This window comes from Sinocyclocheilus anshuiensis, unplaced genomic scaffold, assembly GCF_001515605.1.
Source record: "Sinocyclocheilus anshuiensis isolate Anshui unplaced genomic scaffold, SAMN03320099.WGS_v1.1 scaffold1425, whole genome shotgun sequence".
Classification (NCBI taxonomy): Eukaryota; Metazoa; Chordata; class Actinopteri; order Cypriniformes; family Cyprinidae; genus Sinocyclocheilus; species Sinocyclocheilus anshuiensis.
Window position 1 is genome coordinate 173,850 of NW_015551044.1, and position 13,891 is coordinate 187,740.

General features: G+C 35.6%; 2 protein-coding genes across 4 annotated transcripts in view; both read left to right on the forward strand.

Moving 5' to 3' along the window:
- Positions 1-8,760, forward strand: part of LOC107661559 (mitoguardin-2) — a 19,830-nt gene extending 11,070 nt beyond the window's left edge. For all 3 annotated transcript variants that reach the window (XM_016451195.1, XM_016451192.1, XM_016451194.1), the window contains exons 7-16: positions 1,434-1,551; positions 1,626-1,732; positions 1,822-1,934; positions 3,044-3,116; positions 3,238-3,324; positions 3,968-4,066; positions 4,404-4,538; positions 4,806-4,859; positions 4,949-5,065; positions 6,886-8,760. In XM_016451195.1, coding sequence (XP_016306681.1) covers positions 1,434-1,551; positions 1,626-1,732; positions 1,822-1,934; positions 3,044-3,116; positions 3,238-3,324; positions 3,968-4,066; positions 4,404-4,538; positions 4,806-4,859; positions 4,949-5,065; positions 6,886-7,092 — 1,110 coding nt within the window. In that variant the 3' untranslated portion in view covers positions 7,093-8,760. The remainder of the gene's footprint in view (positions 1-1,433; positions 1,552-1,625; positions 1,733-1,821; positions 1,935-3,043; positions 3,117-3,237; positions 3,325-3,967; positions 4,067-4,403; positions 4,539-4,805; positions 4,860-4,948; positions 5,066-6,885) is intronic.
- A 2,832-nt stretch (positions 8,761-11,592) lies between these two features.
- LOC107661560 (dolichyldiphosphatase 1-like) overlaps positions 11,593-13,891 on the forward strand; it is a 13,563-nt gene continuing 11,264 nt past the window's right edge. The window contains exon 1 of the mRNA XM_016451196.1: positions 11,593-11,624. The gene's annotated coding sequence lies outside the window, so the exon portion shown is untranslated. The remainder of the gene's footprint in view (positions 11,625-13,891) is intronic.

Below are 13,891 nucleotides of genomic sequence, written 5' to 3' on the forward strand. Positions count from 1 at the left end.
CAGAATCTGCAAACATATCCTTGCACATGACAGCAAAAAACGCACGCAATAGGCTAAAGCGTGCCGCAAAGCCCCAGCAAAAGTAATTACCATGAATGTGTCGGGGGGGGAAATAGTAAGGAGATATTTGAATTATTTATTAATAAATTTGTGTTTTCTGAGTCCGTGTCGCAAAGATGAAGATGACGATCCTGTCTCGCCATCTCCTCATTGGACGCACCTTTAGAGAGAAATGCATTTTTATGGATTTTATAAAATCCGTTTCGGTTCATCATTGTGAAGCGCCCCTGGCCGATATTGCAGAAAGTGCATCCTGTATTTATCCTTTATTTTATAAAAGCACAATGTTTTGTTGATACTGTGAGTGCACACAAATAAAAGTAGACCCTTTACAGTTCCGAGTGATGTATTACTCTTACCTTTATGAGCAAAAATGACGGCATATTTTACATTGTTTCCAATGCAAGTGATCGCGCCGGCGCCTCCATGTCCTGTAAAGCGCGCTTTAGCTCTCCGCACAAACGATTAGATATGCGTCTAATAGCGCACATTTATATAGGTTAAACATTTAAACTAACATTGTGATATGCTTGGACTGTTTTATATCTATAGATTTTATTTTAGGCAAGTCGTGATGATTTGAGAAGGCTAAATTGATCAAACATGATCAACTCACTGTCTGCCGCTGGCCGCTGGCCGCTTGGTCTTTACTTTAAAAAACAAAAACTTACATTTAACGAACAAAAAAATGCTCCAAACGTTTTTCTAAATTAACTTAATAAAAAAATGAAACAAAATATAATCACTTTGACATTACATGCAAAACTGAACTGTTTTAATAGCTGAAACAGTAGTATAAGCTGTTTTGGGAGAAGGGGGGAAAAAAAGACGGACAGGCTCGGGCCAGTAATTCTGATGAGCTGTCGGACACGGGCCGGGCTAGGGCCTATATTTGAGGCCCTTGCAGGGCTCTAACGTGTACATATTTGTAGCAATAGCCAACAATACATTGTATGGGTCAAAATTAACGATTTTTCTTTTATGCCAAAAATCATTAGAATATTAAATAAAGATCATGTTCCATTAAGATATTTTGTAAAATTCCTACCGTTAATATATCAAAACGTAATTTTTGATTAGTAATATGCGTTGCTAAGAACTTCATTTGGACAACTTTAAAGGTGATTTTCTCAATATTTAGATTTAACTTTAAAGGCGATTTTCTCAATATTTAGATTTTTTTTTGCATCCTTAGATTCTCATATAGTTGTATCTCAGCCAAATATTGTCCTATCCTAACAAACCATACATCAATGGAAAGTGTATTAATCAGCTTTCAGATGACGTATAAATCTCAATTAAAAAAAACTGACCCTAATGACTGGTTTTGTGGTCCAGGGTCACAAATAAAAACACATTATTTGATTTTTCAGCCTGAGCTTCACAATCATGAGTTTGCAGAGAAGCTCGAGTCTCTGCTGCACCGAGCCTATCACCTACAGGAAGACTTCGGCAGCACCATACCGCCCGACAGCCTCCTCGCTGACCTGGGTAAGACACGCACAAACACGTGCTGACGTCACCTGTGTGTTTTCAGCTTCCTAAGCCAAGCTGTTTGTGTGCAGAGAGTGAAGCAACCCTGATCCTGCCCACACTAGGTAGTTCCCATCCCATCCAAGACGACGATGCCACGACAGTCACTTCTGACGACTCGTTTGTCTCTGCTGCTGAGGTCAGGACGGACACACACACACACACTTAAGGGTGTTGTGTGTTTTCTCATGCATGTGTATGATGTCACTTCCCTCTGTGTCTCTGTAGTTGTTTGAGACGTTCTCTCTAGAGGACACGTATCACCCGCTGAAGCCAGCAGCTCTGTATGAAGAAGCCCTGAGTTTGGTGAAGGATGGAAGCGTGGGCTGCAGATCACTGAGGTACTGCATGCTACACACTGCATACTGACAGCTTAAATCCTAAACACTGCATACTGACTCTCTAAATAAATGCTGCACACTACATACTGCTACCAAAACCACTTTGTAGAATTAATTTTTTTTTTACGTACATAATTTTATATTATAATAAAAGTATTATTATAATATTAGTATATAGTTGCAATTATATAGTAGTTACAGTTGCACTGTAAAATGTACTATTATCAGTATATTATTTTTCTTAAATACTTGTTTTTTTATTGTACAGTGAAATATTACAATAGCAGTTTTTCAGATTTTGTTTAACATTTTAATTTAGCAGTAGTAGCAGTAATAATTGTATTTTATATCATTATTATAGTTTATTTCTAGTTTATTATTATTGATATATAATCACTATTTTTTTTTTACTATATTTGAAATTGAAATAATAAGAATCATTCAGTTTATTCATTTTTATTTAGTAGTATAAAATATATATTATTTTTTATTTTTTAAGGAATATCACACAATCCCACACAATTTTTATCCAAGTTTTAATGTAAACCTCTGTTGTCCATCACTTTGTTTGCCAAAAAATTAAGGAAATTGTACAAATTTCTGTTGATTGACACCATTAATAATAAAACATAATCCAGAAAAATTGATCACAGAATTTCTGAAAAACAAACAAACACATTTGATGGGGCCCTATTATTGTGTCAATAAATTAAAGAAAAAAATGTTAAAGGTTTATTAATTCAATTGATTTGATATAATTTTTAATTATTAAAATATAATTAAAATATTAAATATGGAATCAGGAAAATTAAGACAGAAAAATAAAACAGATTTAATGGAGCCCATATTATTAAAATAATAAAGTAAAGTTTTTATAGGACCTTAAATATCCTAAACCCTATACATTACAAACTAATTTCCTGAAGTTTACACTCCACTCCATTAGCACTGATTCTAAAATGAGATGGGACCCAGTGCACTACTGCACATACAGTACAGATGTTCTCCTCACACATTCTCCTCTGGGACTGGAGGATTTCCGTTGTAGCTCAGGGAGCAAGGACTGATGGGAAAACACACTCTGTGTCATTTTTGTGCCTCTGTTACAGAACCGAACTTCTGGAGTGCTACAGCGATCAGGACTTCCTCGCCAAACTGCACTGCGTTCGCCAGGCCTTCCAGGTCAGCACACTCTCACACACCATTACACACACACACACACACCATTACACACACACTCTCTCTCTCACACACACGGAACGGGGCTGTTGGTGAGATCTGTGTGTGTTTGTTGTATCTGTAGGTGCTGCTGCTGGATGAAACACACAGGATGTTCTTCATGGATACAGGGAAGCAGATGATATTGGGACTCCTAGCCAAAGCCAACAAGGTGCATCAAAAATTTATGGAATAATTAAAATGTTTTTATGTTTTTGAAAGAAGTCTCCTCTGCTCACCAAGGCAACATTTATTGATCACAGATTACAGTACAAACAGTCATATTGTGAAATATTATTACTGTTTTCTATGTGAATATTTTGTAAAATGTAATTTATTCCTGTGATCAAAGCTGAATTTTCAGCAGTCTCCAGTGTCACATGATCCTTCAGAAATCATTCTAATATGCTGATTTGCTGCTCAAGAAACATTTCTGATTATTATCAATGTTGAAAACAATTGTGCTGCTTAATATTTTGTGGAAATTCAGCTTTGCTTTCAAAGGAATAAATTAAATTTTAAAATATATTCAAAAAGAAAACTTAATTTGAATTGTAACAGTCTTTCACAATATTAATGTTTTTACTGTTGTTTTCTCCAAATAAATGCAGCCTTGGGGAGCAGAAGAAACTATTAAGTATTAAAAATCGTAATTATTTCAAACGTTTGACTGTCATTTCTGTAACGTTTTTTCATAATACAACATGCATTGACAAATTGTGCACAATATGACTAGAAACAGTCATTTATAAAGTAAAAACAGTAATTTTATTTGGATTTATTATCTACTTTTGCATGTGTGTGTGAATGTTTAGAGTCCAAAGGCGTTTCTGGAGAGTTATGAAGACATGCTGCAGTACACACAGAGAGAAGAGACGTGGCCCGTCACCAAGATGGAGCTGGAAGGACGAGGGGTTTGTCCTGTTTATCTGTCTATCATTTTTTTCTGTGCCATCCTTTTCCATATTCTGTGTGTTAAAGTCTGATTGCAAGCTGGCCTTCTTGACTGTTCCACTGTTGTTATTGTTAACTAAAACATACTTAGTTTAAATAAAATAAAATATAAATATTAGATGAAAAATGTCAACTTCGAAATAAAATAAGTTGAAGTTGAAGTACAAAAATTTCTGCAATTCTGCAAATTTAAAATATTAATAAATACTATAATAATATGTAAATAACACTGATTCTTCTGGACTTCCTGGCTCTCAATTTGGCCTTCTAGAGGTTTGACCTTTGACTTTGCTCTAGGTGGTCTGTATGAACTTCTTTGACATTGTGCTGGACTTTATCCTCATGGATGCGTTTGAAGATCTGGAAAGTCCTCCGTCTTCAGTGGTCGCGGTCCTGAGGAACCGATGGCTCTCGGACAGTTTCAAAGAGACGGTACGCAAATGTTAACGCTCTGACTCGAATCCAAACATATTGGATCTACACATTTGGGGGGGAAAAAACCACATTCCATTTAGAACCAGAAAGGAGAATAAAATAATTTCTTAAGCGCCACAAGAGTTTTTATTCTCAATTTCTTTAGGAAAATGTGTTTTAAAGAAGGGGGGGGGCACTTTAATTTTTCTTAGTGTTTGATGTCTGTATCTTGATCGGTCTCTGTATTTCTTAATTTCTGTTTCTGTGTCTCTCTGTTTGTATAAGGCATTGGCTACAGCCTGTTGGTCTGTGCTAAAAGCCAAAAGGAGATTGTTAATGGTGAGTGTGAAAAACAAAACTTGACATTATATCTGTAAAAACCATGTCTAGAATCAGATCACACATCTTGTTTTGTGTTTGTTGCTCAGGTTCCCGACGGTTTTATTGCCCGTTTCTATGCCATCTCTGAACATGTGAGTCCAGTTTTGGCTTTCGGGTTTCTGGGCCCCCGGCAGCACCTCAGTGAGGTGTGCACCGTATTCAAGGTAAGACGTTCCCAGTGTTCTCCACACTAACCCTCCCGGTGATCTAGAAACACCTGTAATCCAGATCAGCACATAATCTGATGCTAATCTGCTCTCTGTGACACTGATGCCTGCGATCAGATCGTGAACCCTGTCAGAGAATAGATACAGGGTTTCTGCAGATCTTAAAGAGGTCATATGATGCGATTTCAAGTTTTCCTTTCTCTTTGGAGTGTTACAAGCTGTTCGTGAATAGATAAGATCCCTAAAGTTGAAAAGACTAAAGTCTCAAACCCAAAGAGATATTCTTTATAGAAGTTAAGACTCGTCCACGCCTACCTAAAGTGCCTCGTTCTAACACGCCCCCACATGTCTACGTCACGATGTGGGAAGATTTGCATAACGCCGCCCAAATGTTCAAGCAAAAAAATAATGTTATTTTTTTAGCAACGTCATATGACCCCTTTAAAAAGGTCTTAAAATTCACACAACCATAAATTAAGGTCTAAAAAGGTGTTCAGTTGGAGCAGAAAATCTTACATTTATAAAGTCATGGAATCATAAAAAATAAAAAATGAATAAATAAAATAACTTTGCTTAAACCCTCCTTGTCTAGCTTGTACTAATCTGAATGACATCTGAAACTTTGTATTACAAGCACTTCCTGTGTTTATTCGTCTCTTTATGATGAATCACTTGTTGTATTCCTCAGTTGCAAGTCGCTTTGGATAAAAGCATCTGCTAAATGAATAAATGTAAATTAAATGTTGAATTCACTGCAGAAAAATTGTTTTCCTCAGTATTTTTGTTTTGTTTTCCAATATCTAGACATCCTTAATTCAAGATACATTGATTTGAGATGCAAAGTGAAGATATGAACAGATCTTTGTTCTAGTTTTAATCATAAACTCAGTTCATTTTGATGAATTTCTCATAAATGTATTATTTGAAGTCATTTTGCTTCTCAAATAAAGAATCTTTAGACATTTGCACTGGAAAACAAGTCAAAAATACAGATTTAGCTTTTTTGTAAAATTAATTCAAAAGTAATGGAGATTTGTTGTAAGCTGTATTTACGTTGTACATTTAGAAACCATCCTGGCATATTTTGTTCCATTAAATCTATTCCTTAAATTTGCTTTACTTTGTCTTAAAAAGTCTTTGACATAAAAAGTAAAAAAATAAATAAAATGCAAGTATCATATATTGGTTTGGTTTGAAATGCTAAAACAATCAGAAATGTTCAAAAGGTTGACATTTTTCAGTGTTTTCGAAAGAAGTCTCACCAAGACTGCATTTATTTGATCAAAAATACAATAAAAACTGTAAAATTAGGAAATAATATTACAATTTAAAGTAATAAGTGTTTTCTATTTGAATATATTGTAAAATGTAATTTATTTCTGTGATGCGCAGCTGAATTTTCAGCATCATTACTCCAGTCTTCAGTGTCACATGATCTTCAGAAATCATTCTAATATGCTGATTTGCTGCTCAAGAAACATTTCTGATTATCATCAATGTTGAAAACAGTTGTGCTGCTTCATATTTTTGTAGGTACTGTGATACATTTTATTTTTCATGATTTGAACGTTTAAAAGAGCTGCATTTATTCGAAATAGAAATCTTTTGTAACGTTATAAAGGTCTTTACTGTCACTTTTGAGCAATTTAATGCATCCTTGCCTGACTTCATACATCCACTAAAAATCACCAGTTGATTCAAACACACCGAGACTCACAAGATGTCAAATCAAGTGATATCTAAGTAAAGGTTTATCATTCATTATCATAATCAAAACAACCCGGAATTAATATCACGTTCTCCTTTGATCTCCGCAGCAACAGATTGTTCAGTATCTGAAGGACATGTTTGATCACGATAAGGTGCGTTTCACGTCCGTCCCGTCTCTGGCCGAAGACATCCTCAGTCTGTCCCACAGACGGGCGGACATCCTGGTGGGTTACCTGGGCATTGACAGTCTACCTGAGGCCAACGGAGCTTTACCCAAGAGCCCCTGCCAAGCCAACAGCGGACAGCAGGACTGAGGTGCACAATACTAATCTAGACCTGTTCGTTTCGAAAGACACCAGGTCTCATTAGCTATTCGTCATCGTCGACCATCGTGACTATAAAGAGCATTCGTTTAAAAGACATTGATTATTTAGACAGATAAACCAATACTGACTCATCCGAGGTCAACCGAGGCCTTTTCTTGATCTGCTTCTGCAAATTTGCCCCCGAATATCCATCGCTGCTATTTAGACACCTTAATTTTAAAACCCCCCCGACGCTTTGGAAACACTTTCTTTCCATCGTGACCTAGAGGAACTGAGTAAAACAGTCTTTTAGCCAAACTTGCAGCCTGGATTTGAGTTGCAGCTCTTCTGAATCGACCGATGCCTCTTACGCCGAAACGCTAGGTTTCGTTTGTTTTATTGGACGGTTTGCAGATTTTTGTGTGTCGTTGAGCAATTTATGTATGTGCCAATGGCCAAGTAAAGTCTTGCACTGAATCTTGGCTAGCACTGAACACAATGGAGACAAAGAAGCGAGACAGATTTGTGAGATTTAGTGCAAGTCTATCCGCAGGTTTTGGCAGTTTGAGAGCGTTTTGATGAGAGACTCGCACAGGAAGTGCATCATTCAAGAGTAAAACAGGATGTAGTGTCACATTAGCCGAGCTCACTTGTGTCCTTTGAGAGCTTCTGCAGCCCTTATGGTTTGCTTTGTAAGTTGCATTTGTTCTCACCCTCACAACATATCAGTCACAGTGTTCATCAGAGCGATATTTAGTAGTCTGTTGGTGTGTTATATTTTCTGTCATCATACTTCGTTCATGATTTCTACACCTTGTTTTTGTCCTCCATCAATATTCCAGACTAAAATCGCCAATTACCTACTATTCTATTATATATATATATATTGATTATGCATTATAAATTCAATACAGCAGTGGTATTGAGTCACAATTGTAGAGTAATTGTAATTGTAGAGTATAAATGTGCTATAACTTGTAATTTCAGTCCTTCAAGCTCTGGTTGTTAAACTCTGTTAACAACATCTGTGCCATTGTGATCATTTCGACGCCAATGTGATTTTTGAAAACAAACAAAAAGATGCATTTTTCCTTTACTCTTGAAGGCTATGGGGAAAATCACCTCAGATTCAATTAAAGTGGATTTGTTTTTTGTTTGCGTGTTATTTATTCTATGAAATATTATAATAGTATACATTTTTTCTATGACAATGGCACAGATGCTGTTGATAGTGTTTAAATTGCATTCATCCCATGAGAAAAATTTAAACCAAGCAACTGAACAGCATCTTACAGGCGTTTTGATTGGTCAAACATGTAGTCATGAATTTTAAATGCAAAAACATATATATTCGCAAGCAAAATGCAAGCGAATAATTTTAGAAAATAAGGCAAATTCTGGTCATTTTAAAATGGATATGCATGAAATGCCTAAAACAATCCTCAAAATTGCTGAGCCTTTACGAAACTTGACCATGTTCCTTAATTGTGCACAGGAGGCGTTTGTGAAATTAGGTATTAGGATTGTTATAGCGTTTCTTTCCTCCTCATATTGACTATTTACAACTGGTTCCGCCAGTGTTGGGTGTCTTGCACTTTATTTGTTTAAAAAATATATACAGATGTTAATTTTCTCTATTTTTATCACAATAATAGAGTTGTTAATTAGCTTTAATGTAGTGCATTTGAAAAAAAAAATTCTGTTTCATTAAATGTAATATTTTTTTTTTTTTTTGGACAGATGTATAATTTATATGAAAACTGAAATGCAAACGTATTTAAAATATCAAGCTGCAAATGTGAACGGTTGAGGGTTTTTTTCTCATTTAAAAAGGTGGCAAAGACATTGGTTATAACTTGACAGTTGAAGTATAAGGATGATATACTTGAGGGGTCATGAGTGATTGGTTGTGCCTCAATATATTCTTATTAAATGTGCTTTGAATACACAAGTGCACACACACTATTAGATCTCTGCCCTGTTTAAATTAAAATCAAAACTATATGCACCAACTTGGATGCAAAGGTATAATTCTTTATAATAACTTATAGTGATAACTTGCCAAACATATATTTATTGGCTATTGTTAATCGGATGACCAAGATTGTGCACCTCACATTTCATCATCATAAATGGGTTTCTCCCAATTAAATTTTATTTTCAGTATTCAAATGTGAACTTGTAGAAATGTCTGATGCGTGCTTGCATTAGTGCAACAAGACCAGACTGAAGGTATAAGTGGAGAAGGTAACTATTTGATTCATTTCATATCATTCCATAAACGCTGTTTATTCTGCATGAGTTTGGGTGAAGACATCATGAAATAATGTTTTGACGTGTGCTGCTATCCCTACTCGTTTTAGTTGTTAAAGCTCTGAAACAATCACTCTTGTCCGTGTCCCATTTTTGAATCGCATTGGTCTATCTGAAGATTATTGATAGGTATTTGATGTGATTATTAAAGATTCATCGGTGTGCTAAAAGAGTTACTGGCTGACCGTAACAGATGCTCTGATTTTTATATTAAGTTATGGTACCGTTCCTGATAGATGTGCCATTTCTCATGTAATAACTGATTCAAAGCAAAGCACCCAATTGAAGACAGATGTAGGTGAGGTCTGAATGGAATTGTATGAGATGTTTTCATTGAAGAAGGTTGTTATTTTACACCACAGCTGTTGTATTTTGCACCCAGATAATTCACTAAAAAACAATGGTTTGTCTAAAATGTTTTAGCTAGAATTGTGTGTCTAACGATGGCCAAAGAGGATAAATCGTGTGGTGGAAAGCAAATCAAGTCTTTATTTCGTTGAAATATTTACTTGTTGTTTGTGTGTATTTGTGTTCTTCACTTGCCTTTGTGTGTGTGTGTGTTTTCTTGAATGTTCTTACAAATTAATGTCGTTTCAATCATTGTATTAGTTTATTATTGAAAACTGTATTGTCATTTTGCCTTCCCTAGCCAACATAAAGTCTTTCTTTTTTCTATATGTCTTCAAAACGTGTCATTATTATAATTTACATATCAAACTTCTCAGGAACATGGCCACTAGAGAAAAAACATCTGAATATGACCTTTGACCCAAAGCATTTTAAACTTAGGCACATTTTAGTAGCTACATTTAATTCCGTCTCTATGGCTGAAAGTGTGACTTTTTTTGAAGCTAAAATTATTTAAAAGCAAACTTAACATTTTAATTAAGCATAATAGATTGCTATTTGTAATACATGGACTACAACTTTTGTCCAATTCAAAAGTAGGTAGTTGTATTCCTTATTTAGCAGCTTAATTAGCAAATTCAAATTCGTGTTCAAAAGTACTTCATGACATAAAATAAAATTGTCTTCAAGTAATGAACCACAGACTATTTTATTCAAATCCAAAACCTTTATTTTTAAAACCCACTGAAAAATCCTGAGGGAACACAAATGGCTTGAACAAATTTGACTTAGTTCCAGGTTTAAAAAAAATAAATTTGAAATGGTCTTTACATATATGTGACTGGACCACAAAACCGGTCGTAGGCCTAAGGGTCAATTTTTTTAAATTGAGATTTATACATCATCTGAAAGCTGAATAAATAAGGATAGGATAGGATTGTTATAATAGGACAATATTTGGCCGAGATACAAGTATCTGAACATCTGGAATCTGAGGGTGCAAAAAAATCTAAATATTGAGAAAGTCGCCTTTAAAGTTATCCAAATTAAGTTATTAGCAATGCATATTACTAATCAAAAATTAAGTTTTGATATAGCTGCATTTACGGTAGGAAATTTACAAAATATCTTCATGGAACATGGTCTTTGCTTAATATTCTAATGATTTTTGGCATGAAAGAAAAATTGATAATTTTGACCCAAACAATGTATTTTTGGCTAATGCTACAAATACACCTGTGCTACTTATGACTGGTTTTGTTTTACAGGGTAAAATATTGTATTTTTTTAATGAATTTTTGAATTGTAATAGTTTTTCAAAAAGTATGTAATGGACCAGAGTGAGTGTGTGGCGCTGGTTGCCTTCACGTAGTTGATATCAATTGAAGAGGATCTCCCCATTCACTTAATTTTTCTTCTTTAATTTGAATAAATCCAATTTTCATATGTCCAGCCAAACGTTTTCTGATTGGTCCATCCCCTAAGACACACGCCTCTGATTGGCCGACTGTTCCCGTGCAGATTTTTTTTCCTTTGAGAAAGCGCTTGGTGAATGGCTGCGCGTCGGAGCAGCGACCGGTGAATCTGATTGGTCGAACGCGTCGGGGCGTTTCATTCTGATTGGTCTAACGTGTCGGGGCGTTTCATTCTGATTGGTCGACGACCTATGCCCGGTGTCCGGGTAAGATGGCGTCGGAATCCGGCTGGTAAGAGCATTTTAAATCGTTGTTTTCCCCTCAAAGCCGTTCGTATCATCATACGACGCTTTATTCGCGCCGCGGCGTCTGTGGCACGTCGCGCAGCTGAATGGACACGGCCAGGGCTGGGTTGCTAAGTAGTGCGCTTCGCTCCGCAGGGAACGGAACGCCTGCTGCCAAATAGTACGCTTGTGTAGTGCGCATGCGCGATGGTGCAGTTCGCTCCGTAGTACCCTTACTCAGTTTCTCAGAATATTCACGGGTTATTGTTAAAACATTAATCTAATTGAAGGTTAAATCGATAGTTTCATGAGCAATACTAGCACTACATGCAGGTGAATGCGTCTAATACAAGCACACTAGACCCAAATGTTCCTGTAAATTTCTTGCAAGACTCGTGGCTCTGGTGGGTTAATCCAGTTCAATCCCGGTTGCGTCACACCCTTTCTGGGTCCTGTCGTTTGTGAGGGTCTCCCTGGATTTAGAAGTATATGAACTGACCCCAAAACCCTAGAACATGTCTAAAATATACTGCGCTAATGGCAAACACAGAACCGTTTACGGCATATGGAGAAAACCAAGAACATCTTCCGTGTTTATATTAAAACGTGCATATTAAATTGTCGTGCATGAGATGGTAAAACATGCCAGTGTAATGTATGCACAAGATAAAGCAAGCCTGTATATGTGCAGTTTGGCAAATGCAATGTTGGCTTGACATGCAATCAACCTTTATATATGCATATGTGAGAAATGGTTCTCTGTTGGTTGTGAAATGGCCCACTTTTAGTTCTTTATGCTCAGGGGAAGGTTTTAAATACAATCCGAGACAGTTCTTCTGGAATTCTCTGCCATGCATGGACTAATCTTTAGTGTAGTTCATTACTAATTCATGCACTTTATCTGTTCATAATTTCTCTGATCATTGTCCATTTACTCATGATTTGAATTGAAGCGGTTTTGCAATTTACAAGACCAAATTTTTTGTATGTTTAGTTATTATGCTTTTTCCCGCTATTTAGGGGAAGGTTTTTCTCATTTTGTTTATACCGCTTTAAAAGCACAGTATTGACAAGAAAAAGAGAACTACTCACTGCTCTTAAGTGTGTTTTTATTAATTATGTAAAACATTGCTACAAAAATGTAAAACTTTATTTATATAAATATATATTTTTAAAGTGCCTTTTAACAATTTTGGATCAGTAAGATTTTTTTTTTTTTTTTTAAGAAATCCAATTTTTGTATTTATCTGAATTTATTTGATCAGAAAAACAGTGAACATTTTATTTATTTATTTTTTATTCTGGACTTTTATCTTGTTTTATAGTTAAAAAGTTGGGGGGAAAACAACGTAGTTCCATAATATGACTCTTTTATTGTCACATGACCTGTTTGTTGTGTGTTTACATTCACAACAAAAAATATCGCAATTATGATATTTGTAAAAAGCGTTCGTGTTCTCGTAGAACTTGTAATCACAACTTTTACAAGCAATTTTCCGATTTGTACCATCTGACCGCTGGTGTGATTAATGTGATTAAATGGTTATTTCATAATATTTAAAATGACGCCATACAGAGTGCAGAAATAATAACTATCTAATGTCCTTCTACATAAACTATACGTTTATTAAGACATTTGCATAATGACTAACTTTTTGTATTGTGTTTTTTCTACTGATTACTCAAATTACACATTTTGGCTTTTAAGTTGTGATAAAAACAGAAGTAGCGACAGATATTTTGTTCTGTATTGTGACGTACATCAGAGTGTAACGGATTATCAAAATAGAAAAAATGTAGGGCGGCATTTATTTCTATGCTGCGTTTGTTGATTGGATGTTGAGATGTGGGCGTGGCCCTGAAAAGTGGATGCAGATGAAAGTGAACTTGTGGGGGAGGAGTTTAAGACGACTAAATGATTGGATAAGTCCTGCTTACATCGTTTTCACCACAAGTTCCAGTTATCAAATTTAAATTAAACATTATAATGTCAAAAAAAAAAAAAAAAGCCATACGTATGCAGCTGGATATATGCGGCAAATGTCAAAATGTACTCGTTTACAAATCAGGCCTACACATGCATGGATGAATGGTTCACAACATGATCTATAACATGCATTTAGAAAATAGATGGGGTGAATTTTTCATTCCAACTTTAATAGTGCTTCCACTATTTTAATGCATAATTCCGAGTTTAAGGAAGTGAACAGCTCTTGAGTCGAATGTCCCAGGTTGTTAGTAATTACAGTAATTGTGACATGGTGTGAATGCACCATTTAATTCAATTGAGTAGTATCTAGGGCTGCACGATAAATCGCATGCGATATTTAACGCGCATCTTGTCAGAAAGCCGGTTCTGTAATCAGCGGTAAATCTCCATCACGTGCGTGCTTTCACATTGAGCAGCATTAACTACACAGAGCCGTTGTTCACTGACGAGCTGCGCTA